The following is a 13,626-nucleotide window of genomic DNA, read 5'->3' on the forward strand; positions in this document are numbered from 1 at the left end:
CTAATAAACTTGAAGTTGTTGGTCATTTTAACTTTTTAACGTTTTTTGGGGGATTTCCAGCTGTCGCGTTCTTTAAACGTTTGTGAACGTGCGTGCGCGGACGCTTTCGTAGGTCTCTGTTCACGGGGTGACCTCGGGTGATGGTGAGCAGAGTGAGCGGGATGTGCTTTTTTCCTGCGCTATCTGCTTCACGCAGACACTGAAGAGACTATTCTGTTAAAGATCTACTCTGCACAGACTGCCCTGCAGAGAACTAGATAACATAAAATGTCTTCCAAAATCCTGCAAGTCTCTATACTGGGGCACTTTTCTCAACCTATTTCTGCCGAGGTGCTTAAGCAGATTATAACAAGCTGCGTTTGCAGAAATAGTTCCCCAGGATTATGCTGGAAAGGCATCTGAAGTGGCGTATTTGTAGGAAACCATTGTAGGATTTCAGTCTCATATGTGGCAAGTTTGCTGTGGAGGCTGCTAAGTGTTTATGGAAATGTATGCGTGAACGTCCACTGGATAATCTTGTATTTTGTTTTAAATATATTAAAGACCGGGACGGATTTGGTTATATGTCTTTGAACAAGTAGTAGAGATTGATTCTCAGAACATGATGCTGACCCTGTCCCTTATAAATGGCATTGTCAATTTTTAACCCCTTAAGGACAATGGGCGATCCCTAAACCCATTAAAAACAATGCATTTTGAGCCCGTACATGTACAGGCTTTGTCATTAAGGGGTTAAGCAAAAATAAAAATGAGTTTCAAAGTAGTCTGTGTTGTGATACATCGTTCTGGATAGCACTCATGGTTAGAGAGAATGTGAAGACCGGCTCCTATAAGCGATATAGATCCTGGGTTTTTAGAGGGAACCTGCTAATATGTACAAATCTGTTTAACAATACTCACAAATAACATTTTGTTCTACAAATCATAGTATTTGTTAAAGGGGATCTATCGCTGTATCATTTTGTAGCACAAAGTGGTCTCCTCACCATAGCACTCGGTGGAACGGCCCAGTCAGCAGATGCATGCTGTTGGTTACTCTAGTGATAAGACCGCTTTTCAGACTTTGCCCCGGAATCCCTTTTACACAGAACTCCCTATGCTTTTCCTGGCCCCCTAATCCATGGCAAATTATGTAAACAAACATGTCAGTTGCAAAACGCATTAACAAAAGCGCATATCCCCAGCAGTATCCGCAAGGTGCTCTGGAGATGGACTTTGTAGATTTGTGGCAGTCCTAAATAAAGGACAATCCCTAATGGATGACCAAGTGAATGCAGCGGGTTGGCTGTGTCCAGCATTTAGCCAGCAGTTTCTCAATGATAGGTCTGTTTGTTTTTTTAATTATGTAGTGGTTAACTAGACCAGAAATACCATTTTGATTATGCAGAATTAGTGCAAAGTGTCTAATAGCAGAATCACCCATTCTTCTGGAAGCCACTCTGGGGACTTCAGGCCAAGTTATATTTTATTGTGAAATATAGACCAAATTGAGTCGTGTATAAGAAATAAGTGGTATTTTTTGTCTTGTCTCTGCTTTTTGTTCTAAAGTTGTTTGTATTTTTCTTCATCAGAGAGAAGGAGCAAGAAAGGGAAGAACAGTTAATGGAAGACAAGAAAAGGAAGAAAGAGGATAAAAAGAAGAAAGAAGCTGCCCAGAAGGTGTGTTTATTATAAATATGTTAGACTTTATCATCTTTATGTACAAAAGTGTCTCTTTCCACAATCTTAGTCTTTCTAAGATTGTGTCCTCCTGTGTTTAAGCTGCTTTACATCTAACCTGTTTGCTTCGTACTAAAATCGTTGCCACGGCAATATGATTTAACAGATAGTTTGGAAAAAAACCCTATATATTAAACCATTCTCAAACCTATAACTAATATTATAGTAGGAGATGTCTATATCCTGTTTAGTATCTCTAGCTGAATCTGAAAGGATAGGACTTAAAAACATACAGGCAAATAAATTGTAATGCCGATGTGCAAGAAAGTTGTTCCGCACCAGCATAGAGACAAAAGAATAAACACCCAGAGGCAAAACATTTTGTAGCCAAATTGTAACTTAAGCAAATGTGTACAAAACTTACCTCTAACGGTGTAATTACATTGGATTTTTGTGTGATTGCAAAGGTATGTATTTTGTGTTGCATTGGTGTTTTGTTTTTTTTTTTGTTTTTTTGGTTTTTTATTTTTCTTTTTTATATATTCCAATCCGGATGCCTTCTTTCTGCAAAAGTTTTTTTTTTTTATTATTATTATTAAGAGGTTAACATTTTTTTCCTGCGCAAGTTGCATATTATTTAGGATCAGCCATAAACAGACCCCATTTCCTAAGCTGTTAAGTATCTTCTGCTCCATATGGTCCTTGCATTTCAGACTGCTATAAGCTTCCTTTAGGCTCTGTATCGGTTAGTAAATCCAGCCCAAGGTCGTGTTGACCCTGTGAGTTCTAAACATACTGTCAAACTGCATTTTATCATTGAAGGAGTTAACCTGCATGTTACAGATGATTCTCAGAAGTCTTTTATATTGAATTTTGTGTAAAAGTACTGGCTTTTCTTTCCTGTTCTCTTTTGTAAGATTGCTTCCTCTCTCTCCTACCATTCTCCTCATTGGGACAAGCAATTACAGGCCTCTGTGAAAGCACTTTGGCTTCAAGGCCAACAAATTCATTGATACACAAGCCCCGTCTTTCAGGCATTTCCCTGGCAACAATTAATGGTGAATTCACATCCGCTTTGGTCTTGAGCTGTGAGCTGTTCCCCCTAAGTGATTGTTACCTCTTCTTCTTCACATCCCGTCCCTTTTCACTCCTTTTCAGCCTGCCATGTTAACCATGTCCTGCATCCAGTCTGCTATAAACCGGCATGGCTATAACTGTTATAAGAGCTGACGTACAAATTGCTCCTCTGCGTAGGCTGTCCGGTTTGCTATTACCCCTTTATATTGAGTTTTCTTCACAAGCCATAGGATTAAAGAGACATGCTGTCAGTCACCTGTTTTGGGTAGCTATGCAAACTTTCTTTCTTTAGTGCCCTTTCATTGTATTGAGGTTTTTAGTGTTTCAGAGAAAACGGGAACAAAAAAAGGCAATTACACTTAGTAATCTCTACCAATCTGCAGATTCCGCTTTCCTCTTGTTTTATTTTCCGCAATAATTCCAAATCTGAACTGTTTGTTGATACTGCAGTCTAGAATTGGTGTGAAAGATTAACCTCTGCCATGTCAAGAAAAAACGTTTGTGTACAGTTTCCTTCCTTTAGGACACTTAGGGGTACATGCAGTATTATACATTACGTATGCATCAATGTTTCATGGATGTTCAGTTCTAATTTTATTGTGCATATTAAAGATGGCTATATATTATACCTGAGCAATTAATTTTTTGTACTGAGGCTGTCAAACAAAAAGATAATGGTATACTGCTGGAAGGGAAAACGTTGAGTGTCTGAATATGTGTTGGGAGTTTGCCAGTACACAGACCAGCAATGCGTTTTTCTTGTGCCAGGTCATCCGTGCAGCTCGGATATATTTTTTAGCACACTGAGTTAAACCACAACTAATTCCAGCACTGCATACAATGTCTCAGAAATCAACAAAAAATAACCATTAAGTTCCCGAGCAGTCTGTGTTTCTGATAGGATAGAGATCACAGGGGCAGTCAGGACCCCCTGCAAAACTCCCAACCCCCACCTTAAATCACCATGTCAAAAAGATTGTGCCTGCACTGGAGATCTATTGAACCTGTGACACTAGAAATGCCCACCCAGCAATCTGCCATTACAACAGAGCATGCAATGAGGACCTTTCCCTGACTCCGCACGAACGGCTAGCGTCCTACCACTTACTCAGCAGGGGCCCGGTTCACCCTTTTAAGCAACATATTTGTCTATATGCAGATTGAGAACTTACAAAAACGTGTTAAGCATGTCGTATACCACTTCTACTTGGAGTCAAACAAACAATACCTGTTTAGAAGGTAGTGGAGGTTTCTAGATCGGCCTACATTGTCTGTCCCTTTTACTATACATATAGTAAGTAATAACTTAATTTAAATTGCCGTTTAGGTCCAATAGCAGGTAAGCATAGTGCAGACGGTTTTTAATGTGGTCATTATCACTCATTGAGCCAGAAGGGTGACTCGCACCCAGCTTTGCAAAGCATTCTGTGTTATATACCTGAATATAAATCATGTGTTCATATATTTATGTTTAAATGTTATGCAAATCATTCTGTTTAATACTGTGCATAATTTTGTAACACTTCTGGATCTCTTTTGGGATATTTCCGAACAAAGTATTTGCTGCATTGTGTTACAGATGGCATTATGACTTTTTGTTTTTCCTTTCACAGGTCACAGAACAAAAAACCAAAGGTAAGATTGAACTGTATGCAGGCAGATTGTATAATCGCAGCTCGACACGTACACATTGTGTTTTTCTTTGAGCAAAAGAGTGACATTTCAGAGATGAAATACAAATAATTACTCTGTAGATGTTCACAGGATAAACTATGGTTTTACCCCTTGAAATATTGCCATAAATATACATTAAACAATAGACTATAGATTACGTATATGTAAAGACACACGCACTTTAATTCATATAATAGCTGTTTTCTCCATTTTGCAAATAAATGGGGGGGTTCTGCAGAATTCCCTGTATGCACGTGCCCATCCCCCACCCCCAGGCTAGTTGATGTGTTCGATCACACCTCCCTACATCTGATGCTCTCTCTTGCCGTTAGCACTGGCTTGGCAACCGCTGTGTCAGGGGGTCTGACCTCTGCACATACTTCCCTACCACTGATTCGCTGCTGCAATGTCCAATCATGGAAGAGGGTGGCAGCTCTTTTTTTTTGTTTTTTGGAAGAATGCATATTAAAGTACTCAAAGTAGTTTAACATGCTTTATTCTTTAGAGGAGATTTGGGGACTTTAGTCTGTTCCCTCATCAGCTTCCCTTAATATTAATGGTGTAATCATCCCTCGTCCCCTCATGCTCGCTGCCAACCTTGACTCTGACCTTTTGTTCATCCCTCATATTAAGTCTGTCTCAAAAACTCCAGTCTCTATCCTAAAAACATTGTCCGCATTCGTCCCTTCCTAACCCAAGATGCCACCGAGGTTCTTGTCCATGACCTCATTATCTCCTGCCCTGGCTATTGTAACTCTCTTTGCTCCTCTTACCCGTCTCGCCTTTCTACAATCCACCATGAATGCTGCTGCAAAATTTATCGTCTTCTCCCATCCCCTTATTGGCGACTCTCCCCTCTGTCACTCTGTTTACTTTAGTTTACCGTGCACTTTAGAATTAATATCAAAATCCTAAATCTTGCTTTTAAAACCCTTCATAGTGCTTTCCCCTGCTTACATCTCATCTCTAAATACATTCCTGCTGTCCTCTCCTCTGATTTCTAGCTCTCATGATTTCTGCAGGGTTGTCCCTATCCTCCTGAATGCCGTCCCCTTGCCCATCTGTCTTTCCCCCTGCCCTCGGTCCTTCGGAAAATCCCACTTCTTTAAGGATGCTTACAACATTACACTCTAACACCCCCCCCATATTCCTTTAGCCCTTCTTTGCCAGTCTCTCTCCTGCAATACTTATACTAGTATAGTTGCTCCTTCCTAAACACCCTAACTCACTTTAAGCTCCTGTTTTTTTCTGTATGGCATTTTTATTTTATATACCACTTATGTCCTGTCAACCAATTATACAGCGCTGTGGAATATGATTGCACTAATATAAAATCATGCTGCGATCGACAGAGACTTCTTTTTTGAATGTATGCCCAACAGATTGCTAGATGTATAGTTGGATCAACTCGCTGGTGCACTAAAATAAAAACTGATCCCTGCTGTCATGCAGAGGTTTAGACATATCAGCCAGCCTTTTTTCTCTCTCTCTCTCTGCCTTTCTCCGCCTCAACGGTAAACATAGGCAGATATAGTGAAGTTCACAAAAAAGTTCAGCAAAAAGCTACAGGTGTCATAACTCATAGGACCAATTATCGTCATTCATCAAAGTATAAATATGAATCTTGGGCCATCCGATATGTACCACTTTTCCCCTAAGCCAAATGGTTCCGGTCATCCCAACCACAGGTCCCAGACAATATGGAGAGATCTAGGTGTATCGTGGGCCTAGGCTGTCACTCTGTCCATTTCTATCACTTCTGAAATTCTCCCCTTAACTATAGAGTCAGATGGGATATACTGTGTTCTATTTTTCTCCTATTGCTCTTCTGGTAGCAAGAGCTAGTTTTGTTCTAATTTTTAGTGAGGGAGGTCGGTCTTGACAGTAAGTATAACAATGGGTCTAAGGGGGATCTAAGTCTGTCTAAGGCTTACCCAGAGTCTAACGTAGCACTGAGATCACGCTCTCACTTAGACATATAAGGAAGGTGCTAGTTACCCGCTTTAATTCAGGTTACTGTAAATGCAAACTTTCTAGGAGGGTAAGGGAGACAAACCCCCCCCCCCCCATTTTGACCGTTTTGACCTTTTAATTGCAAAAAACAAATAGTCCAAGGTGGTTAAGTGGTCATCTACGTCTGTGAATTGTATTGGTAATTGTCCTCGGAACATGTCACGTTTTTTGCTTTCAGATTGTCATATATTTCTTTAGCTCTCTGATACCTTTGTTTTTTACATTTTTCTCTAAAGTGCCCGAAGTGACGAAACCAAGTTCAAGCCAAGCGACGGCCGCCAGCCTTCCTGGCAGCTCCCCCTCGCCACCAGTCAATGGTGGCAACAATGCCAAAAGGGTGGCAGTGCCGAACGGACAACCGCCCAGCACCGCCCGCTACATGCCTCGGGAGGTGCCACCGAGATTCCGCTGCCAGCAGGACCACAAAGTGTTACTGAAGCGTGGACAGCCCCCTCCGGCATCCTGTATGCTGCTGGGGGGAGGAGCAGGGACTCCCCCCTCGTCCTCTGCACCAGGGACCGGCCCAGGCAACGCACAGCCAGGGGTGGGAACGCTGCTGCCAGGGGAGAGTGGGCCTGCAACAGGTGAGGAGAGAAAAAGATCCATCCACTTGGATTATGCCATTGATAGAAAAGCTGTCTTTGCTTTTGGGTATTAAAGGCTCTTCTGCAGTGTTTGTGTAACATATAGTGGGTATATACTTGTATGCATGTGTATGTAAAGACATGGTCAGAGCAATGACTGAATAATATATAGCTTAGAAGGAATTTTTTCATTATGATTTAATTTTCCCTGTAATAAAAAAGTTTCCCTTCTGGGTCCTCAAACGTCTTGGCTATTGCTACTAATTTTTCTGTTGCAAAGTGAAAACATACACTATTTATTGATCACTTAAATGAAACTGGTCAGTTAAAAGCTGGATGTTGAGGGCCTTTCAGGGGAAACCATGTTTAAACTTTCTCTCCACTGGCTTTGAAAGCGCAGAGTAAGCTTTCAGTTTAAAGAAGATGTGTTCAGTTGATATACCCCCAGCTGTGGACTGACGAACGTGGAAGTCACAATTCAGCTCCAGCAGCTTTAGATATGTAATTACCACTGATCTAGAGGTGTATTTGGAGATATATGATACATAAAAACAAAAGCTTGCACAGTTGAAACAGGCACACAGCTCAAAGTTATCTACAGTTTTGTATGATTCTGATGGTCATAGACTAAAACATACTTTAGTCACATCGTTAGAGGACATAATTGCTTACCAACAACATTTTAATTCACTAACTTAAGGTTATTAAATTGCTATTTTATCAAGTTACTATCTTAGCATAAAAACTTGTTTTAGGGATATTTGGGGTTATGTATTAAAAAAAAGGAAAGTGCGAGAAATTGTGCTATTAGGTATATTATCTGTTGCTATGGTGACTGTGCCTCTTTATACATAATGCTTATAATGTGTTATCCTCTGTGGCCGCCTTTTACACCTGGAGCAAAGTAGGATATATTATGTTTTAACGGTTACAGATTTTTGGAAGTTTATTCCTTTACTTGGGCAGCCTTAGATTTTATTGTGTGGTGGAACCCTCTATTTCAAAACGGATATAGAACAACATGATTTCTATCTCAGGAGTCCCAGTGGATTGTTCTACGGTGTAAAGCCTACCACAGAACAGAATTACACAATTTGCCAGAAAGGGAGAAAGCTTCTTTACAATTTCAGTTTCTCTCTGAAGCTGACCAGACATAGCACTAAATCCTCTGTTAAATAACAATTTTAATCTCGATGTCCTTTTGAAAGCAGATTTAACTTGACATCCTATAGGATAGAATGCAGTTTCAAAAGGAAATCACCTTTATTTTAAAAAGAAAATAAATACTATATCCTTGAAAACGTATTATACACTTAGAGTGCCTTTGTGTGTTTTTAAATGTAGCTGATAAATGGTAAAAAAAATCTTCTCAAGCTTCCCTTCTGTTAAAACGTTTGCGTGAGGTCATGTTGTTGGAAGCCCTAAACCAATGAAGAAGTTGGACATAGCAGTGCACCCTTCTCTGCTTGTGGCAAAGCCGCTCTACAACACAATGGCTCCTTTCTGTTGCTAGCAGGCAGTGTACATGTTGTTCTGGAGTAGCTTTTCAGACTGTAAGAATCTCTTTCACGTCTTGAGGCCTCTTGAAGGGGCAGTCTCTTGTAATGTCCAAGGCTCCAATCCAGACATCTGTACGCTCTTATGTAGGTCTACAAATTTGGCTTTAATTCTGCAGGGTAAAAAAACGGGAAATACTTGGTGGTGATCACGTTCTGCTCAAAGATAGGTTTGAAGTCAAGGTTTTGTCTGTGTCCGCGATATGTCTATAGCTATTTACTTAGTATTTCTACTACTATTAACCAAATTCTTGTTTTCTTTGTATCAAGTGTAGTATGTTTTTGTGCAGTCAAATTATATTTTAAATCCATGAAAAAGGCTGTATTGTTGGAAAAGAGCTTTAAGGGGGACTAACTTTTTGTTTTTTGGGGGGTTTTATTTAGTCCTGTTGGCTTTTTTTTTTGTGACAATTTTCACATAATAGACCTCCTGTCTTGAGGCAGCCAGGAGGTGGTAAGAATGAGTAGCATGGCTGGATGGGACTTACTGTCTCTTTAAACCTTTTTTCTAAGGTCATATAGTCTTAAGGCATTGTTCAATGTTTTGAATGGGGTGGTTGTTTAGGAGGAGACATTGGGTCTTTTTGATAGGCTGGGTGCTACAATACAGACAACTGTGATGCTGTCAGAGAAAAACCTTTAGGGACACAGACCACACAGTTGATGGTTTTAATCTATAGTTACATTAATGATTATATTCTCTGCATGTCGTTTATTTTCCAAGATTTTACTACTTTGATGTTTTGCAGGCAACCCTTTGTTCTATGGTTAACACTTATTCTTATTCAGTACCGACATACTAATGTACTTGTTTTTAATGTTTTAGATACGTTGTCAGGAGCAGCTGCTACTTCAAATTATGCAAATTCCACTTGGGGCTCAGGAGCCCCCTCCAGCAGTGGCCCAACCGCAACCCCATCCCACGCCTGGGACAAAGTGATTGTAGACGGGTCGGACATGGAAGAGTGGCCTTGCATAGCTGGTGTGGACGCCGAACCCCCTTCCGAAAACGCCACAGACAACAACAGTGCCTCGAACCCAGCCTCTGAGAAGGGTCCCCCGCAAGGAATTGCCACTAACCATAAAGGGAGGGGGGGCCAGGGTCAACAACAACAACAACAACAACAGCAGCAGCAGCCGCCGCAGCCTGGCAGTGAATGTACCCAGGGTGTGTGGAAATCAGACCCTAAGGCTAAGCCCGTCCCGTCTTCCAGCCCTGCTGCAGAGGGTGTTAATAGACTGGGAAACTGGAGGAGCGTGGGTGGGCCTGAGAGAACAGGGCCTGCCTCTGGTTTCAGTAACTTTAACCCAAATACCAACCCATCAGCCTGGCCAGCCTTGGTCCAGGAAGGCAGCAGGAAAGGGAACCCGGAGCCAGATAGTGGATTCTCCAGCACACAGCTAGGGCCAACGGGTCCAACTTCTCGGGAGCAGCAGTCAAAGATGGAAAATGCGGGTGCCGGTTTCCCAGCCTCATGCAGGGAGCCGGCAACAACCCATCACACTGACGGACCAAAAAATGGAAACACTAACTCAACAAACTCAAATACTGCAAACCCCTCTGAAAACAAGGGAACAGCCTTTGGGTCTGGGGATACCTGCCGGGGCTCTGACCCCTCTGCTCAAAGCACTGGAGATAGAAAGAATGGGGGTCTGGGTTCATGGGGGCCATCAAGGGGTCCGTCTGCTTCAGGGGATACCGTCTGTGGGCATGGAAACTCCAGTAATAATGGACGAGACAGGGAGGATGCAAGGAAGGCGTCTTCATCTCACAGACCCAACGGGTCCAGAGGGGAATCTTGGGATAATAAAAGTGGTGGTGGGAATGGTTCTTGGGGCTATGGCCTACAAGGAGACCCCAGCGAAGTGAAGTGGGGTGAAGGGAACAAATCTGGGGCTGGTGGAACGTCTCAGGGAGAATGGAAGCAGCCGACTGGGCATGAGGACTTAAAGGTGGGAGAGTGGGGAGGTTCGAGCCAAGGAAATTCTAGCACTGGAGCATGGGACAATCAGAAGGGTCACTCTCTATCAGAGAACCAGGGCAACACGCCATCAGCGGCCTGCTGGGGCCGTGCCCCCAGCTCAGCAGGAAGTGAGGCTGGGGGGCAAAGCACTGGAAGCAACCCCAAGGCTAGCGGCAGTGGAGACAGTCTGAACTCTTGCAATAGACGTTCGCACAGAACTGCCCTCCCAGATAGTCAGGTCGTCCTGCAGACACTGCTAAACAGAACTGACCTGGATCCCCGGGTTCTCTCAAACTCTGGCTGGGGCCAAACCCAGATTAAACAGGATGCAGCCTGGGAAACAGAAGAGGTGATATCTCGCCCTGAGGGCAAAGCGGACCGTGGGACTGAGGGTTGGGAGAACATGTCCCAAGCCAAGAGCTCAGGGGGCTGGGGCGATGCCCCCAGCCAAAGTAATCAAAGCAAGTCTGGCTGGGGAGAGCCCCCTACCCCAGCCCCTCCTGCCCAAGAATGGAAGGATGCCAAAGCAACTGGCTGGAGTGACTATAAAAGTAGCCCAACTGGTTGGGGGGGTGCTGGTGGAGGTGGAACTGGTGGAGGGGGAACTGGTGGAGGGGGAGCAATTGGTGTACGACAAGAGGAAAAGGCAGGTCCTGGGTGGAACAATGACAATGGAGGGAATACCGAACAAGGATGGGGTACTCGGCCTCCTAATTCTGGAAGTGGGTGGTCTTCTGGGAAGAATGGCTGGGGGGGAGGAGGGAATGATGAAATTGAGCCTCCCAAAGGACCTGGGGGCTGGGATGGTTCAGCAAATAAACCTTCCTCTGGCTGGGGGGAGGTAGGTCAGAATGATGTTGGATCTTGGGGTAATGGACCTAGCCCCAATCCAGCTCCCCGAAATGGCTGGGAGGAAAATAAAAGGCCCCAAAGTGGTGGAAGTTGGGGCGAGGCAGCTAGACCTCAGCTTCCATGGAATAAGCAGCATGAAGCAACACCAGCCGCAGGATCTCCTGGTTCTTGGGGCACTCAGGCACCACCACCTCCTGGAAATGGTAGGCCGCCTCCTACCCCAGGATGGAAGGGTGGTCCACAGCCTGCAGTATCCAAGGATGAGGAGGCAAGTGGGTGGGAGGAGCCATCGCCACAATCCATGGGCCGTAAAATGGACATTGATGATGGAACAGCTGCTTGGGGTGACCCTAATAGCTACAACTATAAGAACGTTAGCCTGTGGGACAAAAACTCACAAGCAAACCCTGCACAGATGCCAAGGGAACAGGGAATGCCAGGATCTTTAGCCAGCAAGGCAGCACCATCAGGTATGATTAATGCTTTTGGCTTGGATGTTTTAATGTTCTGCATATTCATTGTGTTCTGTAGAGTGCTAATGCACCTTTACATACAGCGTGAATGGGGAAATGTTGAAAAATAATTGTACTGTTGGATTAATTAAAGCCAGTACATAATTATTGGACTTTCTAGCATCATAATGCAAAACACAGCTTCTACCAAAGCGATTCATCGTGGAAAATGTGTAACAACTTTTTTCTGTGGATAAAAAGGTTAAAAATCTATTTACCTTTTTATTTATTTTAATGTGTAGTCCATACAGAATTTTAAGTAATTGCAACGAATATATTCTTTTAGGTTTATAAAATGCATGGGGGGGGGGACACACACTCTGCACAATCCCCCTTCATGTTTTTTTTTTTTTTTGCTCCTTTGTGCCCCCAAAAAAAACAAGGAGTAAAATATTAATGGGAGTGCTGCTGGTAGCAGTGTTACTTGTCGGCAACCCTCAAAAGGTTACCATTGTTCCTCAGGTTCATTTTATTTTTGGTTTTGAAGAATGAATATTAAGCTGGTCACATTTCACCTGCATTCTTCTTTAGCTGTGCTGTTAGGGATAGTAAACTGTCAACTTAAACAAATCTATAGTAAATAAGCAAGCATTTCAAATTATTTTTATATAGAATTATACATCAAACATGATCACGCATAATTTTAGCCACTGTGAGGAAAACAATCTCATGCTACACCAGGGGATGATCCTCCAAACTGAGAATTTAGGACATAATTGGATTTTCTCTTTTCGAATGGATTTTGTAGCCCTGTGTCATAGTTTCACATCAGACCATACAGCAACAAATGAAATCTGCTTTCCCCTTTCCTGTTTATATGAAAGGAGCTGCCTATTCCAATCTCTTAATACTATTCACTGTGTAACATTTTCACAGACTTTGAAGAGAACAGACAATACTAATATCAACACTGCTTTATGGTCGATACCTAAACGTGCATAGGTTGGGCATATGGCTTTCCTGAATGTAAGATGAGACCAAGGACTTTGGGTTTGAGTCTTTAAAGCAGGAAAAATGGGGCAGATTAGATGTGCCAGATGCTTCCTATTTGCCATCAAATTGTTTTTATGTATGCACACATCCCCTGACATCTGCTGTTGTGTGGGCATATATAGCAGGCACTCAGTGTGTGTTTAAAAAAGTATGTACATGGCACCTAGACACCCGTGTTGTGCTTGCAGTTGTTTGATATCTCAGTGTTGAGTATTTTGTGTATTTTTGAAGAAAAGTTTAAACAGTAGACCAATTTTCACAGCCTTCTTTGCTCATAATTACCAAGGGTGCCAATATTAGCAGGGGGCACTGAGCCACTACCCAGTGGTTCCTAATCCAGGGGAACTGCCTCGCAGTCGAGGAACCAATCGGCACCCAGCAATGTCTAAGGTAGTTGTGATTCTTATGAGTGATCACATGACAGTTGTCACTATGCCTCAATCTAACACCTCCCTTTTTCCCATGATTATTTAAGAATTAAGAGTCGATATAGTTGTTAGGAAGAAATAATGTTTAACTACTTTATTAGGGTAAAAGTAATCCCAAGTATATTCTGTGGAGGTGAATGCTTATAATGGCACCCTCAGCTGACTCGGCCCACAACAGCAGCTTGACACCTGGGTGCCTGTGGACATGGTAGCACCTGGCTTGTACCCATTTACGGTAACTTCCAGCATCAGTCGCTACTTTGGCTGAGGTCAAGTGAGTACCTGTGAGAGAAGGAAAGCTTGATGCTCTGGCC

At 42.8% G+C, this 13,626-nt stretch overlaps 1 protein-coding gene across 3 annotated transcripts in view; it reads left to right on the forward strand.

The window, feature by feature from the left end:
• TNRC6B (trinucleotide repeat containing adaptor 6B) overlaps positions 1-13,626 on the forward strand; it is a 52,237-nt gene that overhangs the window by 21,568 nt on the left and 17,043 nt on the right. For all 3 annotated transcript variants that reach the window (XM_053468656.1, XM_053468657.1, XM_053468658.1), the window contains 4 exons: positions 1,572-1,659; positions 4,350-4,371; positions 6,660-7,007; positions 9,390-11,849. In XM_053468656.1, coding sequence (XP_053324631.1) covers positions 1,572-1,659; positions 4,350-4,371; positions 6,660-7,007; positions 9,390-11,849 — 2,918 coding nt within the window. The remainder of the gene's footprint in view (positions 1-1,571; positions 1,660-4,349; positions 4,372-6,659; positions 7,008-9,389; positions 11,850-13,626) is intronic.

Source organism: Spea bombifrons, chromosome 6, assembly GCF_027358695.1.
Source record: "Spea bombifrons isolate aSpeBom1 chromosome 6, aSpeBom1.2.pri, whole genome shotgun sequence".
NCBI classification, from domain to species: domain Eukaryota; kingdom Metazoa; phylum Chordata; class Amphibia; order Anura; family Pelobatidae; genus Spea; species Spea bombifrons.